A 19959-nucleotide genomic window follows, 5' to 3' on the forward strand; every position below is an offset into this window, starting at 1 on the left:
ATACTTATGGTGGGGTTACATTTAATTAAAATTGTTCTTTTTGTGATGTTAAGGTTAATAATTATGACACTGTGCAAATGTCTAATATTTATTTTTTTAAAAAGCCTCAGTGGTTTGTTATTCTGTATCTTACTCCCCACTGGCTTAAAATTGGCTTTTCACTTTACCATCCTCTGAATTATTTCCATTACAACACATCTCAAGAATTATACTTGGCTGGGGCGGTTGTAATTTTGTATCTCAGCCACTAGAGGGAAGTGACTCTATTATTTGTTCTGGGGAGAGGTCTTTAATCTCTGTGATTCTGTTCCTCTTCATTGACCTTTAACCCAGATGGAGTTATCCTTACCATTGGGACCACCCCTGCCCCTATTCCTAAGAAGAAGCTGTGGGAAGGAAAAGAAAGAACTAAGGACATTGATCTAGAGGACTTGGTTTGTCCTGACGTTTGCCCAAAATGTGGGGTCTGTCCATTTCTTCAAGACAGCTCCCTGTGGATGAGCAGCTTTGCTGGGGAAAATGAGTGGTTCTTTCAGATGCACTTCATCTGCTGGTTGTGAAGTAACAGTAGCTTGATTAATACTTTTAAAATGCCAGGCAGTGCTTTCAGCATTAAAAACTATGAGCATAATCCTAGCAACAGTCATATGAGGTAAGTATAATTCGAATTTTGCAGAATCGGACACTAAGGCACTTAGAGGTTGAATAACTTACCCAACATCCCATAACTACTAAGTATTGATGCTGTGATCACAAGCTGGGCAATGGCTCCAGTCCATGTCATCAGCCGCTCTGTGGCACTGCCACCCCATATACACCCCACGTTCTTGTGCATAAGGGAACATTCATGGAACTATGACCAATTTAAGTCTGCAAAGGGGAAGATATTTTGGTTCAAAACAAAACAAAAGGAAAGCCACAGAAGCAAAATTTTTACCATATTTTGTAGCATTATCCATGAAAACATATATTATTTTTACATTTTAACCTACCGGGAATCAGGTTGTTGGCTCACAGCTTTATTAGAGGAAACAAGATATTTGTCTAAAAACATAACATCAACTCTGTTAATCATTAAATTTAATAATCACAAAAATGAAACTTTTGGAGACAGTTTCTATTTTAAATCTTTCCATCTCATAAGAATTCCCAAGTATGTGTGATGATTGCTTAGAAATGCAGCAAACAGAAAATACTCACACCATGTTTCACAGGAGAAAAGGCTTAATGTGAGATGCAGGAATGTTTGACACTATGTCAGATGGGGCTTGGAAAGGTAAGATCCCTAGAACCTTGACATTTAAAAATTGTTCCTGAATTTTGCCTCTTTTCAATTCTCGGAAGCACCTTTAAACCATCTCTGTGTTTCCTCACACTTTCTTGTGTATCATTTGCTTGGGGCTATTTATTTTTCTGTAAGGAAGCCAGTTATTTTTATTTAAAAAAAAATTGTAACAGTAAGAACATTTGGGGAGAAAATTTGTCTTCAGAGTGATTTTGTCCAGTCCTTGATAAGTTTAAGTTCTCACTGTCCCATGGAAGTATATGGTGACCCAGAATTGTTCAAGCAAATTAAGCCGAGTCTGTGGTATTTGGGAATGGAGGCACAGCAGCAATTCCATGTATGGGTCTAGCCAAAAGCTATATTGACACACAAGGTGTAGCTGTGTGAAAAATGTTATTTTATATGGTAAATTGTTACTGTTTTCCCCCACTGACATTTTGAAACCAACTCTTCTGAGGAAAGAAATATAGTTGCAGATAAACAACAATATGCAATTAAATATATATTCACACTAGGCAAAGTTGTTTCAACCAAGGAAGAAGGAAATATTTTTTCTAGAATAAATAAAACATGATCAATATTTTCTGTTGAAACAGGAAAGAATTTTTAGACTATCTTAAATCCCTTTTTAAAATGATACTTGGGGGTGCCTGGGTGGCTCAGGGGGTTAAGCCTCTGTCTTCCGCTCAGGTCATGATCTCAGGGTCCTGGAATCAAGCCCTGCATCAGGCTCTCTGCTCAGCAGGGAGCCTGCTTCCCTTCCTCTCTCTGCCTGCCTCTCTGCCTACTTGTTATCTCTGTCTGTCAAATAAATAAATCTTTAAAAAAAATTAAAAAATAAAATGATACTTGTATCCCATGTCCCATTTCCATTAATATTTTTTTATCAATAGTCAATCACAGAATAGTCAAAGACTACACACACACACACACACACGCACGCACACTAAGAATTTGGCTTTTGTAGCTTTATTCTAGATCTCTCCCTTAGGACTTTTTTTTCCCCTCTCCAGCAAGCCCACACAGCTTTCTTTCTTTTTTTTTTTTTTTAATTTAATTTTTTTTTTAATTTGACAGATCACGAGTAGGCAGAGAGGCAGGAAGAGAGAGACAGGAGGAGGAGGCAGGGTCCCTGCTGAGCAGAGAGCCCGATGTGGGACTCGATCCCAGGACCCAGAGATCATGACCTGAGCCGAAGGCAGGGGCTTTAACCACTGAGCCACCCAGGCGCCCACCCGCACAGCTTTCATAGGGAGATGTAGAAGAAGTGAAATTCAGACTTCAGGTTTGCCAGGTGTTGATAGCTCCAGGGAAGCTTCACTGTGACAGGAAGTTAAAATAATTACATAAGATGAAATTTATAGATTATCAGGGGATTTCTCTTACTCCTGTTTTGCTCATTCTTTCTAAACAAAGAAATTGATACAAATTTTTATATGGCCTTGGAAACTCAATTAGTTGTTCTGAAATCAGAAATAAACTTTCATTAGAAGTGTATTCTAGGGGCGCCTGGGTGGCTCAGTGGGTTAAGCCACTGCCTTCGGCTCAGGTCATGATTCCAGGTCCTGGGTTCGAGCCCCGCATCGGGCTTTCTGCTCAGCAGGGAGCCTGCTTCCTCCTCTCTCTCTGCCTGCCTCTCTGCCTACTTGTGATTTCTCTCTGTCAAATAAATAAATAAAATCTTTAAAAAAAAAAAAAAAAGAAGTGTATTCTATTTATGAAGTCAGTTTTCATACCCAAATTTAAAGAGCCATATGACCACAGCTATTCTCTATTACTTCATCTCTCACTTACGATAAATTTATCTGGTCATATTAGTCTCTGAGTTTTTTTTTTTTTTTTTTTTTTTTTTTAATTACTTAACTGGTCTTGGAAACTTGTAGGTAGGAATCTGTTCTAGTTTCCTGGAATCTGACATGTAGATTAGTTGTAATTTCATTGGGGAAACATGTTATTTATTTATTTTTTATTTACTGGAATTTTCTAGGAGTATAGCATGTTATGATTTAGTCATTCCCTCCTGAAATGCTGGTTCTTTGGATGAAAAATAAAAATAAGGGGCACCTGGGTGGCTCAGTGGGTTAAAGCCTCTGCCTTTGGCTCAGGTCATGATCTCAGGGTCCTGGGATCGAGCCCCACATGGGGCTCTCTGCTCAGCAGGGAGCCTGTCTCCCCCCCTCTGCCTGCCTCTCTGCCTACTTATGATCTCTCTGTCAAATAAATAAATAAAATCTTTAAAAAAAGAAAAAAATAAGCATGATTTGAAATTGTGTCAGTGAAAGATTCTAAGACATGACTCTGAAATACAGGACCTTAAATTCCAACTCTGCTCAAAGAAGCAGTTATGCCCTAATTTACTCCTAAGTAGTAAGCTGGGTAGGAGAGGTATGTTATAGATTCTAGGCATGACATTTTCCCCACATTTAGTGTGCGTCTATGAAGATGGCTGTCTGGGTTCCATGCTCTGGTCTGTTCATTTGTTTATTGTTTTCCACCTGTTCTTTTGTTTGCTTCCCTTAGAAGCAGCTCATTGAAAAAAAATTCGGTAATTTATATCATGACTTATATTTATGAAACACTACAAAGGCTTCTTTTCCCCTTACCCTCCAAAATTGTCTTTGTTTGGATACTTACATTAGCGGATGGGCTTAACCCATAGACCATATGTTGACTGATGGATATTAGACCCAGCCAGAACTTCCATTGCCTGTTTTATGTTTTATAAGCACCCCCTAAAATGTCCTTTGTAATTTGGGAGACCAGAGCTCTGCAGTTATGTAAGTTAAATGCAGTAGGCTTTGCTCCCCATTAAAGCTGACAATAACAAATAATGTGTTGTTTTTAGGTGTCCTGCAGATACCTGGCAGCTCACTGAAGCATACCTCTTCCCATTTCTGGGACAGAATCACTGAATCAATTTTTCTGAGCCATGAACTCCACAGTTTTTAAAGCTGTGGTACTAGGCACTAACAAAGGGTAAATAAAAGAAATGATTCTTTTGAAGGCGAGAGAAAGGGCTTTGATGTTGTCACCATGCCATCCAAAATGCTCATTGATGATTATGTTTATTTTTGAGCCCCCAGCAGTTTATTGTCCACTATTTTTGAACAATTGAAGTTGTCCCTCCCTGAGTGTCCCCCAGAGACAGCCTGGGCCCTACTACCTTTTCTGTCTGTTTTTGTATCAAGCAGTGTTGTTTGCAGGGAGCTGGAAGATGAGTTTGCATGAAAGCAATTTGATGTGATAATGAAGCAAGTTACCTAAAGACCAGCAAATACTGTTAACACATATGATGTGCTTTTATATATATTAAAACAAAAATAACAGAAATGAAAGAGTAAAATAAATCACTTAGGATGAATTCTTTCCAGTTTCCCATGATATATACAAATCCTTTCAAGTATGCATATATGCTTTGTGAGATGGGAACCATACCATAGTTAGGCTACTTCTGAAATACTTTTTTCCATGTAATGTATTACTATGCTGTTATATAATTTGTGATGATCATTTCTGGTGGCTGCATAATTAGTAAATAAGCCATCTACCCTTGACATGTGTGTGAAAAGTCATACAGTAGTATCGTCATCAGGGCCTGATAGCCCTCTCACTGCAGGGTTTTACAGCTTCACTTCTATTTTTCTCTAGTGAAGAGGGGTGGGGAGTTGACTTAGTGGCCATTGCTCTCGAGGAGCCCATCTCCAGATTCAGATGGACGTCATTCACTAAACACGCTCCTACAGTCATGAGTGGACTCTGCCCTCCTCCTTGTACCTTTCTCTAAAACTTTTAATTCCCTTTCGTATATAAACCCTGCCAGATAGTAAGATCTTCAACATTATCAATAAAAATGTTAATTTGTAGGGGCACCTGGGTGGTTCAGTTGGTTCAGCATCCAACTTGTGATTTTTGGCTCAGGCTATGATCTCAGGGTCATAGGATCAAGCCCTGGGTCAGGCCGCTCACTGAGTGTGGTGCTTGCTTGGGATCCTCTCTGTCCCTCTCCCTCCGCGCCTCCCCGACGCTGTCCCTAAAAAACAAACAAAGGTTAATTCTTAGACCCCTAGATGGGATTGGTTGACTGTGGTATACAAGCAAGATCAAGATGTAGAAATGGGCATTTGCCAAAGAGGAGGAGAGGTGCTAGAAGAAGAAACAGATCGGCTGTGTCCGTTCCTCCTGAATGGGAGGAAGAGTTTTGCTGAACAGGTTGACATACCAGAGCTTAGAGCCTGGGACTCTGAAGTGGTGGCCAGCAGGTTGCAGACCTTGAACACTCTGGCCTTGGTACTCAAAATTGTCATCTGTTCACTGCAGTGGGTGAGGAGGGTGTGCGGAGGCGGGGGCACACATGTTGATCCTGTCCCCAGGAAGGTTGAGTTTTCAGCCTTGGAAAAAGGTCACTCTGCATTTTTAGTTATCTTTGCAGAGGCAGCAGAGTAACACTTAACTTAAGCCATACTTGTGATGGATTATAAAAGCTAATAGTGGTTTTTTTTTTTGGTTCATTTCTTAATGAGCCATTAAAATCTGCCTAAAAATCAGTCTTAAATTTTCATTGTTCTTTTTATTAATAATCATGAAGGTTGTCCTTAATGACAGTGCTTTAAAAGAAAAGCCATCCAGCCAATTGTCAAAAGGCAACATGGTTTTAGAAACATCCCCCTAGGGCTTCTAAGTAGAAGTTAGAGAAATAGAAAAAATAAATAACAGAGGGGTGTGTATGTGTGTGTGTGTGTGTATTTTAAACCTTACAGTATAATGTGTCTGTACCCATGAAGTCTGCTGGGTATCTCTGATGTACTTAGAGACTTACACAGATGAATAGAAACTATCCTTGTACTCAGAGTGCTTAAAGCCTCATGGAGAATTGGACCTGTAGACAATTGTGCTCTAGTAAAATGCTCTGAAAGAGGCATGTATATGTATAAAGTTCATTCGAGATCCAGGAGGGAAACCTCTTATGTCTTCAAGAGAAGGTCAGACTGACTTAGCTGGGGAGGTGACCTTTCATCTCTCACTTGAAAGATGAGCAGAAGTTTTCCAGGCAGAGGAGATGGAAATTCTAGGAACTGGGAACAGGATGTGCAAAGGCAATGAGGCAGTGAGGTATGGAGCAGCTCCTGCGTCTGGGGAGCTGAAAGTAATTCACTTTTTCTGACAAGTACATACTTTTTTATTATTGAAGCATAAATCACAAAGGGACATGTGTCAAAGTATGAGGCAAAAGCAGTAAGGCTCTGTATTTATAAAGTATTCCATTTAAAGAGGTTTTGTTTTTTCCTACGAAGAACCTCTCAAACTCTAATGGGCAGAAGACCTCCACCCACCCCCTGCCGGGCACTTAGGTGGAATGCAGATTCCTGGGCTTCATGCCCAGAAATCCTCAGTCCGTGGGTGTGGAGAGGCCTCCACAAATCTACATGCCGGTAATTCAGTGATGGTGGGACAGAAACTGTTCTTGAAGGAATATTGCTAGAACAGTGCGGGAACCACTGAACTTTCATGGGAGAGAGGGAGGGTCAAACGACTGTGTGCACACATTAGCGCCGGCAGTTTTGGAGGAACAGTTTGGAGTGGGGAGCAAGAGGACATTTTATGAATCCAAGCAAGAGATAATGGAGGCCTTGACCAGACGGCCCCATACAATGTGAAAATCTGCGCTCTTTTTTGTTTTTTTTTTAACTTTATGGATAGTGAGAACTTCACTGATTTTTTTCTCAATTTCTTATGTTCCCAACTAGTGTATTTTTGTTACATTTAAGTCAGTTTTTTTCTACTCTCTTGAGTTTTCTATTTCTACGGTGTACGTGTCATCTGGTCTGGCCTTGACTTTCTTTTGTCATTGGTGTATTAGCATTCTTTATAATTCTGCATGTGCTTCATGAGCTGAAGGCCACCTATGGCGATCACTTGTCTATCACCCAACTGCCACTATATTGGATGACATGATTGACTGTTGCTATAGCTCTTAAACCTGGAATAACTTCTTTTTGAAAGTTTTTTTTTTTGATAACTATTAACTTTAATATAGTTATCTTCTGTGATGTGTCTTACAATACATTGGTTCAAAGAATGTTTCTTTGGTTGCCAGAAACTTGGTCTGTGCCTTTCAGTCCTCATAATCCAGCTAAGTAAAAACAGTAAAATCTAAATTATCTAGCAACATGGGAAATAACAAGTTTGTGTTTGCTGGGGAGAGGGGAGAGGTAATCCCAAATTACAGATAATATAATATTTTGAAGTTAGGAACATCTTTTTTTACTGCATACCAGTTGGCCAATATTAAAATGGAGCTTGCTTTATCAAAAGTAAATGATTTTGGGGGCGCCTGAGTGGCTCAGTCATTAAGCGTCTGTCTTCGGTTCAGATCATGATCCCAGGGTCCTGGGATGAAGCCCTGCATTGGGATCCCTGTTCAGTGAAGAACTGCTTCTCCCTCTGCCCATCTCCCCGCCGCCCCCACTTGTACTTTCTCTGTCTCTTTCAAATAAATAAAATCTTTTTTAAAAAAGTAAATGTTCTGAGAAATGAAAGAAGAAAGTCTTCATGTACAGCACAATGAAATAATTCTGGAATTCAGAATTGGTCACATAAAATGCACAGCCTGACCAGTCTGCAAATAACAACATATATATTCAACCCAAAACACAGCCCTGTATGGATTTATAACCCAGTCAGTTTTGAAAATACCCATCTGCCCAGTTGCCATAGACAGGTAAGGATTTATGTGTAGAAGTAGTTATTTTTCATTTTTATATTCTGAAATTCCTGGGAGTAGGAAAGACTTCATTTTTAAAGCAATGTTAGTATTTCTAAGGTTTTTAGAGCTTTCACATTTGCATTTTATTTTGTTAAAAGATGCCAATCCAGTTTTATGAAAATGTCCATGTAAAGGCACATCGTTTAAAGTTTGTAAACTTCACAGTAATCTAAAATTCTCCGGAACATGAACTTTCAGGTCATGGTAAAAGGACTGTCAGATACGTGGCTTCTGGGATTGGAGTTTTGGGTTTTTTTTCCTAATTAAAAATAATAGGATTCACTGTAAAAAAGAATACACACACACACACACACACACATATGTATGTACGTATAAAGGAATAAAATCAACCATAATTCCACACTTACAGATGGCCATGAAAAATACTTTGTTTAGTTCTCTTTTGTATTCATATACTTTCATGTATATTATAAGCAAATTATATCCTAACTGCTCCATTTTGTTTTTAAACACATTTCAGGAGCGTTTCCCATTATGTATACTTTACAAACGTGGTCTTGGTTTCCTATGGCTACTGCAACAAATTGTGACAAGCTGTATGGTTTCAAACAACATGTATTTATTCTCCTAGAGTTCTAATGGCCAGAAGTCTGAAATCAGTCTTACTGGGCTAAAATCAAGGTGTCTGCAGGGCTGCGCTCCCTCCAGAAACAGTAAGGTAGAATATGTTTTCTTGACTTTCCCAGCTTCTTTCATGAGCTGAATTCTGCGCATTCCTTTCATTCCTTCGTCCTTCATCAAAGCCAGCAACCCAGCATCTTGCTTGTGCCACTGTGCCTTCTTCTACAGTCGAATCTCCCTCTGTGTCCCTCTTATAAAGATACTACATTTAGGGCCCACCTTCATAATTTAGGAAAATCTCTCCATCTCAAGACCCTTAATTTAATCACATCTTCAAAATTCCTCTTGACATATTAGGTAACATATTCACAGGCTCCAGGGATTAGAATCTAGATATCACTGGAATCTATTATTCTATTCTTATTGGTTTCATAGTATTTTATTTTATGGCTCTTTTGGTTTTTATTAGCATTTGCCCTAATAGAGTTACATTTGTTAACATGTTGTATCATTAGTTTTTGTCACCCATACTGTGCTTTTATAAGGAATTCTGAGATTAATTTCCATATGCATAAATGTTTGTGTATACAGTTGGTTGTATTTGTGTAAGTTCCAAGATGTCAGTTATGGTTAAAATGTCTATTTGTATGTGTGTATTATATGTATACATATGTAGCAGACATGTACATTTATGTGTGTGTGTGTGTGTCTGTGTGTGTGTCTGTGTATAGGTGATATATGTGTCAGGTGTGTGTGTGTGTGCGTGCATGTGTGTATGTTTTCGTTCTCCAGATAGCTTTCCCAATAGTTAGTAGAGAGAACTTATGTTCTCATGCTCTCACCACCACTGATGGTCTTTTTTTTTCAACTTTGCCACTTAAACAGGTAAAAATATTTAATTGATGCTTTGACTGCATTTCTACAAGAATAGTTAGACTGGGGACGCCTGGGTGGCTCAGTTGGTTAAGCAACTGCCTTCGGCTCAGGTCATGATCCCGGCGCCCTGGGATCGAGTCCCACATCAGGCTCCTTGCTCAGCGGGGAGCCTGCTTCTCCCTCAGCCTCTGCCTGCCATTCTGTCTGCCTGTGCTCATTCTCTCTCTCTCTCTGACAAATAAATAAAATCTTAAAAAAAAAAAAAAAGAATAGTTAGACTGAACACTTTTCATTCTAAACATTTATTTATTCTGTGAATTAGTGTGAATTTCTTTAAAAATCTTTGTTGGGGGGCGCCTGGGTGGCTCAGTGGGTTAAAGACTCTGCCTTCGGCTTGGGTCATGATCTCAAGGTCCTGGGAAGGAGCCCCACATGCATCCAGCTCTCTGCTCGGCGGGGAGTCTGCTTCCTCCTCTCTCTCTGCCTGCCTCTCTGCCTACTTGTGATCTCTGTCTGTCAAATAATTAAATAAAATCTTTTTAAAAATAATAAAAATCTTTGTTGGTAATGAAAATGACCTAACTTACTAGAGGCTTGCCTGAGAACTCCTTAGCTAAAATATTTTGTGTCTTCCCTAAAATAACAGTCTCTGATTTGTGGAATAATGCAAATCAACTTGCTTAATCGACTAAAATTCTTACTATTAGCAGAAGCACATTGTTTCTACCTCCATCTATAAATACTCCCTATGTGGTACTTTGATGGAAACCTTACCTCTTATTTTAGTGGCACAATTTTCCATAACTTTAGATGTCTGACCTGGAAAAATATTCAAGAAAAGGAGAACTGATAAATTAACTTTAATCTCACATTACAGACAGGTCTTAGTGTCGGCTACCAAAGGGCTAAATATAACTACCCTGACCCACTTAAACCAAATTGACACTTGTGATAATTGCACTGTAATTCATGCTCAGGAACCGCAGAAGAAATGATGAACCTTAGACCCAGGCTACTGGATCAAGAAACTCCATGTCCTTGAAGTTAATTCCAGATTGAGAGACTAATGCAATGATTACGATCTGGAGGTCACTGTTACAAGCAAAAAACAGTATTTCATATAAACTAATTATATGTATGTATATGTGTACATACATAAAACTATTCATGCGCAGTCTCTATTTTCTGAGATTTTGAAATCTGAGACAATAGACCTGCCTAATAGCTACAGCAGTGGAGTCATGAAATTTAGGAGGACTAGATCAAAAAAAGCTTTTTAAAACATGTACAAACTGAGTCTCCAAAATATCAGGATTCTATACCTGACTTTGCTATCAAGTATCATTTTAACCCTGAGCAAATCTTTTTTCCTTTTCTCCCTTCTCTCAACATTCATACAAATGGTTGTATTGAGGATTGAAAGATGAAGGGGATAGAGCCCTTCCCTTAAGGGGCTCTTATTCTGATGCGGATTGATCTGCAAACAGATTTTGATTTTGATACAGTGGGAGAACATTTTCCCTACAGAAGCTCTCAGGAGCAGAGGCCAGTAGAGGGATACTCAACAGTAGGGATAGGGAACCTCAAAGGAAGGCTGCCTAGAACAAGTGGCAAGAAGTTTAGTGTTAGTTAGCCTTCCCATTTGTCAAATGAGGTGTTTGATCTCCAAGCCATGTTCTCTGCTCCCAAATTGGGTTGCTTAGCTCTGTTAGGGCTACGACTCTGTGTCACTTATTGGCGGATCTTGCGGACAGCTGGTTTAGAATGGAGTGACACAATCATCTCTGGTTCCCTGTCATCTCCTGTAGGATGACCCTTGCAGCAGCCCCATAAGGGTGATAGACCTTTTTGTCCACTTCCTGTCACAGGGGGTAGAGCTCTGTCAGCCTGACTGTGCAGCTTCTCCCAGGACCTTCGCTTGCTGGTAAGGCAGAGGGCAGAGAGCTAGGGTGACGTGCTTGCAAACAGTGATCGTGCAACCCAACCTGGTCCTGTATGCTGGACTGTCATCACGCATGTTCTACTCCACTTTTCTGTCCTACCCATCAAGGAGTCACCAGTGTGAGGGTTAAGTACTCCATGGTCTATATTCATCTGTTCTCTCCTCTTGGGTTTTTTTTTTTTTAAGTTACTGGTTATTTGCTACATTTCTGAGCCAATGATTCTCCTAGAGTCCAAGAAGTACCTGAGGACAATGTTATGTTCTCTTCCCATTCTAGTTAGTCTCCACCCTGCCCTTTGCTCTCTTGGGTCTTATCCTTCAGCCATCCCTTGGGATCACGCAGTTTTCTGCTCAACCTGTTAAGAAATAGTAATCATTTTAATTGTGTTTCTGTTGTTTTATCTCCTCACTCTATAAATGTGAATCTACCTTGTGATATTATTTAATATTTTTTCATATTCCAAGGATGATGTAACCTCCTTATTATCCATCTCCTTTTATTGGGCATTCACATTTATCCCTACATGATAATTTTCATTTATCTCTTTTATCTTCTTTCATAGTTTAGTAATGTGAGCAAAAAAAAAAAGTTTAATAACACTAGTAGAGTTTTCTTTCAACCTACTCCACTTTGATGCAACTTTCTTCACATCTCTAGCTCAGCCTTTAAGCTTTCTTTCTTTTTTTTTTTTAAGATTTTATTTATTAGATAGAGAGATCACAAGTAGGCAGAGAGGCAGGCAGAGAGAGAGAGGGGAGGAAGCAGGCTCCCTGTGGAGCAGAGAGCCCAACGCGGGGCTCGATCCCAGGACCCTGGGATCATGACCTGAGCCAAAGGCAGAGGATTTAACCCACTGAGCCACCCAGGCGCCCCTAAGCTTTATTTCTTAATATGTGCCATGATTACAAGGATGGCTTATTGAGGTCAGGCAGTTTGCTGCTCACACTTCTGCCCTTCAATTCACAAGGCAGCATTTAGAAGGTGAACAAGGCAGACCTGTACATATGGACAGTGTTAGGGAAATAGTCACTTCAAGGTGCTCTAAAAACGGGGTTGGATGAAAATCAGAGTTAGTTTATAGCACAATCCCCAGAGGAGGCCAAGATTAGGTAGAATATATTGGGAACTCGGTATCAACACCACTTTTCCTGGTGTCGTCTCATTGGAATTGGCCTTATAGCCAGAGTGTCAGTGCAGGGAGCTGACGGATTCCCGGGCTGCACACCTGTGTTAGAAAGCTTAGTCTCCCACAGTGTTGAAGTTCAAGGAAGGCTCCGGGGATTATTATCTGCTGTTCTGTGGAGGGTGGGAGGAAACCCTATTGAGTGGGCCTGGGGCAGAGGGTACCAAGTGGATGGGAGAATTCAAGTAAGTGAAAAGAACATGGGACTTCTTTGTATATAGGAGGGAGGTGAACAATGAAGAATTTGACGCATTCTTAAGTACTCATTTCATTCTAAGCCAGCATTTCAGTATCGTGAGAAGCTTATTTTTCTTTGTCATTTACCTTTCTTATAAAAACAATGGCTCATAATATCATCTGATTAAATGAGTGAGCATTCTGGATCACAAAGCTTGTCCATTACTGTGTAGGCTCAGTTATTGTGCAATAAGTAGAAAATCTTGAATATCTGTATATTGACTTAGACCAGTTATAGTCTTAAGAATTTCCATTAATTTCAATTTCCTCTTAGTTTAGTAGCCAGTTTCACTGTACTTGCAACCAAACTATAGTTGCAGCCCGTATAATTATTTCTCTGTAGGAAAATGTCAGTAGTTCTGACAATTTTAATTCTTGTGTTTGCTAACTGCATTAGCTTCTGAATCATAGGTTCCCAAATCAAGTCAAACAGGTTAGAAGACAAGTTACACTTGAGTGTCACACCTACTCTTATCTTAAATGAATGTGGGAATGTATCAGCCACTTTCACTGTGTTAAGTAGTTCATTTCTGGCTCCTCATTACTTTACCTATTTTTATTTTTTCATTTTGGATACAACCCCAGTTTTCCCAAGCCACCTAAGTGCAAAACACATGTTTAAGTATACGTAGTTTAAAAAAATGTGTTTTTACCCATCCCTTTGAAAATCTGCAGGATGGATTACCCAGAATGTACAGAGTAGCTGCTGTAATGACATCTGCTCACAGACCAGGATATTTATCATTCAATCAAAAGAAGAAAAAATGTTTTATGTACTCATTTATCCATTTTAGTTATCATTGTTAATGGGTATTGCCCAAATAAAAGGGCTTTTCTAGAAGAAATAGAATATAGGATTTGGGAGCTACAGAGTCATTATTTCTTGGAACCATCCAGAACTTGAATTCTGTGCACTGCATCTCCTTCAAGTTACCTCTACTCAGACACTTTTATAGGACATCCTCTCTTGGCCTATCAGCCCTTTTCATCTTTGGATCCGAAGACTCTTCCACATAATAGTTATTTCAGTATTCAAAGACCACTGTCAAGCTTCCCAAATTTTCTCTTTCTGCACTTCGAACACAGTTTCTTCACCATGTGATGTAGAGAGCACACTTTCATGTCTTCATCATCCTGATGGTTCTTCTCTGGGCAGTCTCTACTATGTAATTTTCCTTCTTAAACTCGAGTACCTATTAACTCAGCACACAAAATTCCCTGGGCTTACCTTTGGGGATGCAGGTAGTGGGTGGGATCTAAAGAGGGTTTCTCTTAGTTTTGGTTGTGACGTGAGGAATTATAGGACTTCTGTTTTCAGTTACAGAGTGTAGGTAAAAATTAGTCAATGGGAGAAATTCTTTAGAACTTAAAAGTATGTTCACGGGATTCATAAGAAGTTAAGATTCTTTGATAAGTCAGTTGACCTGCTAATACCGATAATTTTAGGGCATTTTAAGGGAAGCCCAAGCATCTGAAGCATCTCCATTCAAAAAGTATTTACTAACTGCTTATATAAATCGGGAACTGTCAGGTCTTGGAAACAGAGAAATCAGTAAAACATGACCACAGCCTTGAGGAACTCACAGGCTAGTAGAGAAGACAGCAGTAAACAGTTTGTTTATACCTCAGTGGAGGCATATTCTGGCCACCATGAAAGTAGAGGACATGGTGTGCGGTGTCCTCTGCTCTATTCCTACACCCCTCAGCATTGCATTCTTTTAACTTCTGTGTACTGCTGACATTATGTGCAGTGTGTTCTCAACACTGCTTATAGGGGCTTATATATGTCATCTCACTTATGTATGTTGATCTCTTAAAAGTTGGTCCTATCATGTGCCCCCCCCAAAATGGGGGAAATGGACAGAGATTAAGTGACTTAATTCATAGTTAACTACTGGATCCAGAATTCAGACCCAAGTTTTTTGCTCTTCACCAATGCTCTGCGCTCCCTTTCTCTGAGGGAGGCTTTATTTAAGGCAGTAGTAGTTCTCAGCCAGGGGGTGATTTTGCTCCCTAAGAAATACTTGGCAATGTCTGTAGACATTTTTGATTGTCGCAACTGGCATCTAGTGGGTAGAGGTAGGCGTGCTGCTAAAGGTCCTCCGATGTACAAGACAACCCCCAGAACAAAGAATTATGCACCCTCACATGTCCAAGGAATGAGGTTGACAAACAGTGCTGGAACATGGGTAGTACTGTCTTTCTGTCAGCCTTTAAAAAATACCCTTTTAAGAACTTAAAAACTTTAAAAAAGGAGGCGGGGGAGAAGAAATGGCTTAGTATGGAACAAAACATACAAAAGCAAGTTCCTAAGTGTCTGGTGAAGTATATTTTGTCACTTGTTAAATTGAGGAAAAATTGCTGCTTTTGTCTATCTTAGTAGATACCAAGGATCCAAGGAGGCTCAGTGAGAATTTCAGGAGGTAATGTGTAATATGGACTTGTAAAATAATGATTATAAGAAATTCCTAGAGCCCTTGGGGTGAAAATATTTCAGGAGTCATAAGAATTAGATAGAGAGGATCCCAAAGTACACTTCTGTTCTTTGTTTACCCCCTCCCCTTTGTCAGCTGACCTCCCCCCCCCACTCTCATATTTCTGTAAGCAAGTTTGTTTCCAGTATTTAGTAGGTGAACTAAACCATTTTTATGAGATTTTTTTAAATTAAAATCTTGTGAAATTTAGTAGCTCTCACCCTGTTATGCCAGATTTAAGGCAGCTAATTTAAATTCTAATTTTTTTTTTCCTTCATAGACTTTCACACAAGCATTTGTCAGTTTGGGAAGTTATTTGAATTCCATGCCTTTCTTCAAGATGAACGACAGAAACATGGATTCAACCTTGCCTTTCACTCCCTCAAGTCTGAACACACGTGGAAGGGAAATAATCGAGCATTTGTTAAATAAATGCCAAGTAGTGTCTTCGCAGGTAGTAGCTCACCATTCCCTGGCGGTGTCTGCAGTCCACGAAGCCAAACAGGTGTGCCTGTCGTAATTCATCAAATGAATGTAAACTCATAAATATAGTTGACTGAGGTTTTGGGTGAGTGTGGCATCCCATCGGCGTGCTTTTCCTGCAAACGGCGTCAGGGTGAAGAGTAATTACTCACTTCCTAGGAGTGTTTACATGGTGATCCATTCTGCCGTGAATCACAGACCAGCCTTCAGGTGTGCGCCACGCTCGCCTCACCGGGTGCTGGCCGCGGCTGGATTTGTTTATTTATTTGGGGGGGAATGATCCATCTCGGGCCGCGAGCTGGGGGCGGGGGCGGGGGCGCGGCGCGTGGGGGCAGAGGATGCTGGGGTCCGGGCTGCTCCGGGGCTCGCACACGGGAGCCCCCCCACCCCCGCCGGCCCCCTTTCCCATGAGGCCCCGCTCCCGGGGGAGTGTCTGCGGGTGGGGAGCCTCCTCCCCTCCGCAACCAGCGCCCGGCCGCCGGGCCGCACAAAGGTGTCCTGTTCTAGTCCGCCTATAGGCCAGTTTTCTAAAAGTGCCTGTAAGTTTCCTTTTTTTTTTTTTTTTTTTTTTTTTTCTTTTGCAAAGGGGGAGAAGAGGCGCTTTTTGTATTTCAGTTCTTTTCCTTGTATGTAGATACCAAAAGGAAACTCGGCACTGGGCATGTTCGGATGTTGAATGGTTTGCTGATAAGCAACAGCCTCCCGGAACCAGAGACTTAAAATAGTCATCCCGCCCCCCCCCCCCCGCGCCACCCCCCCGCAGGAGCTGCAAATGGTATCTGCCAAACAGATGACAAAGTACCTTGGACTGAATCACACACAGACAGCATTTTGTGCAGAACGCACGGCCCAACTCTTGTAATTACTGTTTATAGCTGCCCAGGGCTGGCCAGGAGAGGGCAAACCCAGGAGGAAATAAGTTTCCTGAACCTGGGAGAAATGGCTGTGCGTTAATTAAAGGCTAGGACGGGTACTTTTCAGACGGGCTCCAAGTTCTTGAGATCACAGTTCACAGCACGTTTCCTCTGGAGGGAGCGAATAGATAATTGGGATATTTTTCTTCTTTTTTTCGTCTTATATTTTATTTTATTTTTCCATTTTACCGCCCCCTCCCTGGTTTGGCCTTATGGCCTTGAACCCGCAGTGAATTGAAGAGAGAAAGAAATGGATATGTCTGACCCCAATTTTTGGACTGTGCTCTCAAACTTTACTTTGCCTCATTTGAGGAGTGGGAACAGGCTTCGGCGAACACAAAGGTAAAAAACAACAACGCGGCGATACTTTGCCTGGAGAGGGAACGTGTTGGCTTTGGCGGCAGCCACGCTGCCCAAGCCCCTTAGCAGCTGGGGTTTTGTTTCCTGGGCGACAGTTCGAAAAGTTTCTACCCTGCCAGGGGGGCCCTGTTTCAGGTGTTCTGTCTGTCATCCTCGCGGATTTCCTGCGGAATCCTACTTGCCGGTGCTTCTCCAGTTGTTCTTTTGAAATGTGGGTGAGAAGGGCGTGAGTACTGAGTGGAGGGGGGAGTAAAAGGGAGGAGGAGAGATACTTTGTCTCTGATCTGATCAGATCCATCCCTTTCCCTCACTCAGGCACTGGAGGCTTCTGCTTCCCTTTGTAGAGCCTTTCAGATGTTCCTTCCTATTAAATATTTGACCTTTATAAGATGCAGATGTGCAATGCAAAGATAGCTCCAGTTAGCCTGTTTCGTATTGTCTGCTTAAAAGAGACAGGTCTGCATAACTTTGCCTTTTTTTTTTTTTTTTTTTTTTTTTTTTTTTTTACTGGTTTGCTGACATTTATTCCTAATACAGGCTGGCCTTTTCATTTTGTTAACGTATTTGACAGAATAGGTGGAGGACAAGAGAATTTTAAAATCTGGTTGAAGCTGGTGGCAGAAGTGAAAGGCAGTTCAGAGTTAGCTGCTGACACTCAGATTGAGAGAATAGGTTTTTGAAGGGGAGTGTTTCTCTTCTCTCCCCATTGTGTCCAGCACAGAAAGGTTGCATTATGGTGGTTTTAGAGGGGCCTGCCTTCTGAGTTGCCTAACTCTAGGTTCTTCGTTTTTCTTTGCAACTTGACTCTCATGTCCCCGTGAGCACGTTTAAGAGCAATGGTGGCTCACATAAACAGGATACTGCCTATCAGATTGGGAGCTTCATAATCTCTGTGCTCCAGTGTTGAAAGAACACCAGAAAATGGTGTATTCTCTTTGTTATGCCCATAACTTTGTGGAGCAGGAATGCAGATACCTCATACTTCGGAAAACTCAGTAAATTTTCCTTCCGAAACTTCCCTTGGTGTTTCATAGATTTGAGCAGCATCCCGGAATATTCTGATGTGCCCTATTTGTAGGCGCACATGCAAATATACACCTATAACACACACACACACACACACACACACACACACACACACACCTTTGTCTGATCCTGAGTATACTTTAAAGTCACACTTACCTTTAATACAACTTGAACAACGTTGGTCCCATGAAACCATGTTAGAGTTTCGATTTAAGTAAGGTTAACTAGGCTTTTCTTGTCCTGCTCTGTATGTTTAGAGACCTGATGTTTTGGTGTTGGTCATTTTTATTCAAGATGTGTCATCCATGCCCAACCAGCAAAATAAATGCAATTAATTAGCAAAAGATATAATGCTATCTATGAATAAGAGCACAACTTTCGTGGCAGTACACTCTATAACGTCTTGCCTTTCAAGTTTGTCAGGGGCCCCTAAATATTTGAGTCGTTGTAGTCCTTGCTATGATGAGGTCTCTACTCCCAGTTGAGGCCACTTTGCAAAGAGATCAGCCTGCTCTGGCGTTACACCTGTGTTTCTCCAAAGAAAGGCTCCAAGAAGCCTTGGAGCCTTTCTTTGCCCTGTCTACCTGTTGATAATATTACTGAGAGAATTCTCAGGCTAATCTGACCCTGACTTTCCAACCCAGGGCATTCCAATCCAGAACACTGCAATTCAGACTGCTCACAGTGGCAGAGAGCCCGAGTCCTAAGTTCCTTCTTAAGAACTGAAGTAACTTAGGCTCTTCCCAGCAAAGTGGAAGAGTGTGGGAGGCCTTTCCCCATTCCCCAAGCCATGGACCCGGTTTTTTTTCCAGTTCAGTGAAACAGAAAAGGGGGCGGGTTTTCTTCCCTCCCTTCTATTAGTGGAGGTTGCCCCAGCCTTTGTGAGTGGGGATTTCCAGGATTCTTAGAGTTTGGAGATAGGTTCCCTGAAGATCATCTCTATGCACATCTACTTATTATTGGTCTCATAGAACCAGCACTGCTTTATATTTATTATGGAGATCTGGAAACTTGAAGGACAACTGTCTTCCTGTCCAGGGCAGTGTATGTAGCTGTTGCATTCTCTTATTATACAGGGATCAATTCCGGCTCTGTGTCCTTCCCTGAGGGGGTGTAGCATATGCTTACAGTGAGACTCTTCCCATTCTGTGACCTGCCTTCACTGCTCTAAATGCTGTCTCCTCCTCCAACTGCCACTTTTAACCCCATTCTGCACCTGGCTGATCAAGTTCCCTAAGGCTGTCCTTTCAAAAGGACCTTGCCATCCTCAAGTTGTCCTTTTGCCAGTCTCATTGTGACTGTACCCAGTGTCCAGGTGAGGACATCTATCCCGCACCTTCAGGTGCGTGAGCCCTAGCCCTGGGAATATCTCTCCTGCCCAAGCCCAGCTTCTTCTCTGCATACTTGCTGACTTTGTCCATCAGATCATTCATTTTCCTTTTTTTTTTTTTTCCTAGCCACTTGTTCTGATTCACATTGTAATTTAGAGGACTTCATCTTAACCTTTTCTTTAATATCAGCTTCTTGCATCCTTCAAAGAGTAAATCCTGCCTTGAGCATGTGAATGAACATCTCAGAGCTTTTTGGGGTAGGATATGTGTACCATTTAGACAAAAAGGAGAGATGGAAGGGTTTCACATTCTTCCCTTAAGTCTATATTATGGTAGACATTTTCATCATGGAAGCCCTTTTGGTTGGTTCCATTGCATTTGCCTTGCCGGTTCAGCATGGTACTGGTTTGTTGCCTTGCTCTGTTACAGGAAAACTTTGAAAGTTTCTTTTCCAACTGGGCCTTCGTGGGCCTATACCTTTTAACTCTCTGGGTTCTTAGAC

General features: G+C 41.1%; 1 protein-coding gene and 1 long non-coding RNA gene across 14 annotated transcripts in view; one reads left to right on the forward strand and one right to left on the reverse strand.

Annotated features, from left to right (window-relative positions):
* Positions 1-19959, forward strand: part of MAST4 (microtubule associated serine/threonine kinase family member 4) — a 568037-nt gene that overhangs the window by 376534 nt on the left and 171544 nt on the right. Inside the window, exon 1 of one of the 12 annotated variants that reach the window (XM_047728892.1) lies at positions 16648-17082. The exons of 10 other annotated variants lie outside the window; for them this stretch is intronic. In XM_047728892.1, coding sequence (XP_047584848.1) covers positions 16991-17082 — 92 coding nt within the window. In that variant the 5' untranslated portion in view covers positions 16648-16990. Of the gene's footprint in view, positions 1-16647; positions 17083-19959 lie in introns of those variants that run through there. One more of the 12 variants, XM_047728895.1, reaches the window with a different exon arrangement.
* Positions 2520-16526, reverse strand: LOC125099640 (uncharacterized). Of its 2 annotated transcripts, none has more exons than XR_007127306.1 (5): positions 15979-16526; positions 11692-11804; positions 10281-10325; positions 4449-4545; positions 2520-2605 (listed from the first exon to the last, which is right to left on the reverse strand). It is a non-coding gene; the product is annotated as an uncharacterized LOC125099640 (long non-coding RNA). The 2 variants fall into 2 exon arrangements; XR_007127305.1 differs by having other exon boundaries at positions 15810-16526.

The sequence above is a fragment of the Lutra lutra genome, chromosome 5 (genome assembly GCF_902655055.1).
Source record: "Lutra lutra chromosome 5, mLutLut1.2, whole genome shotgun sequence".
Taxonomy (NCBI): Eukaryota; Metazoa; Chordata; class Mammalia; order Carnivora; family Mustelidae; genus Lutra; species Lutra lutra.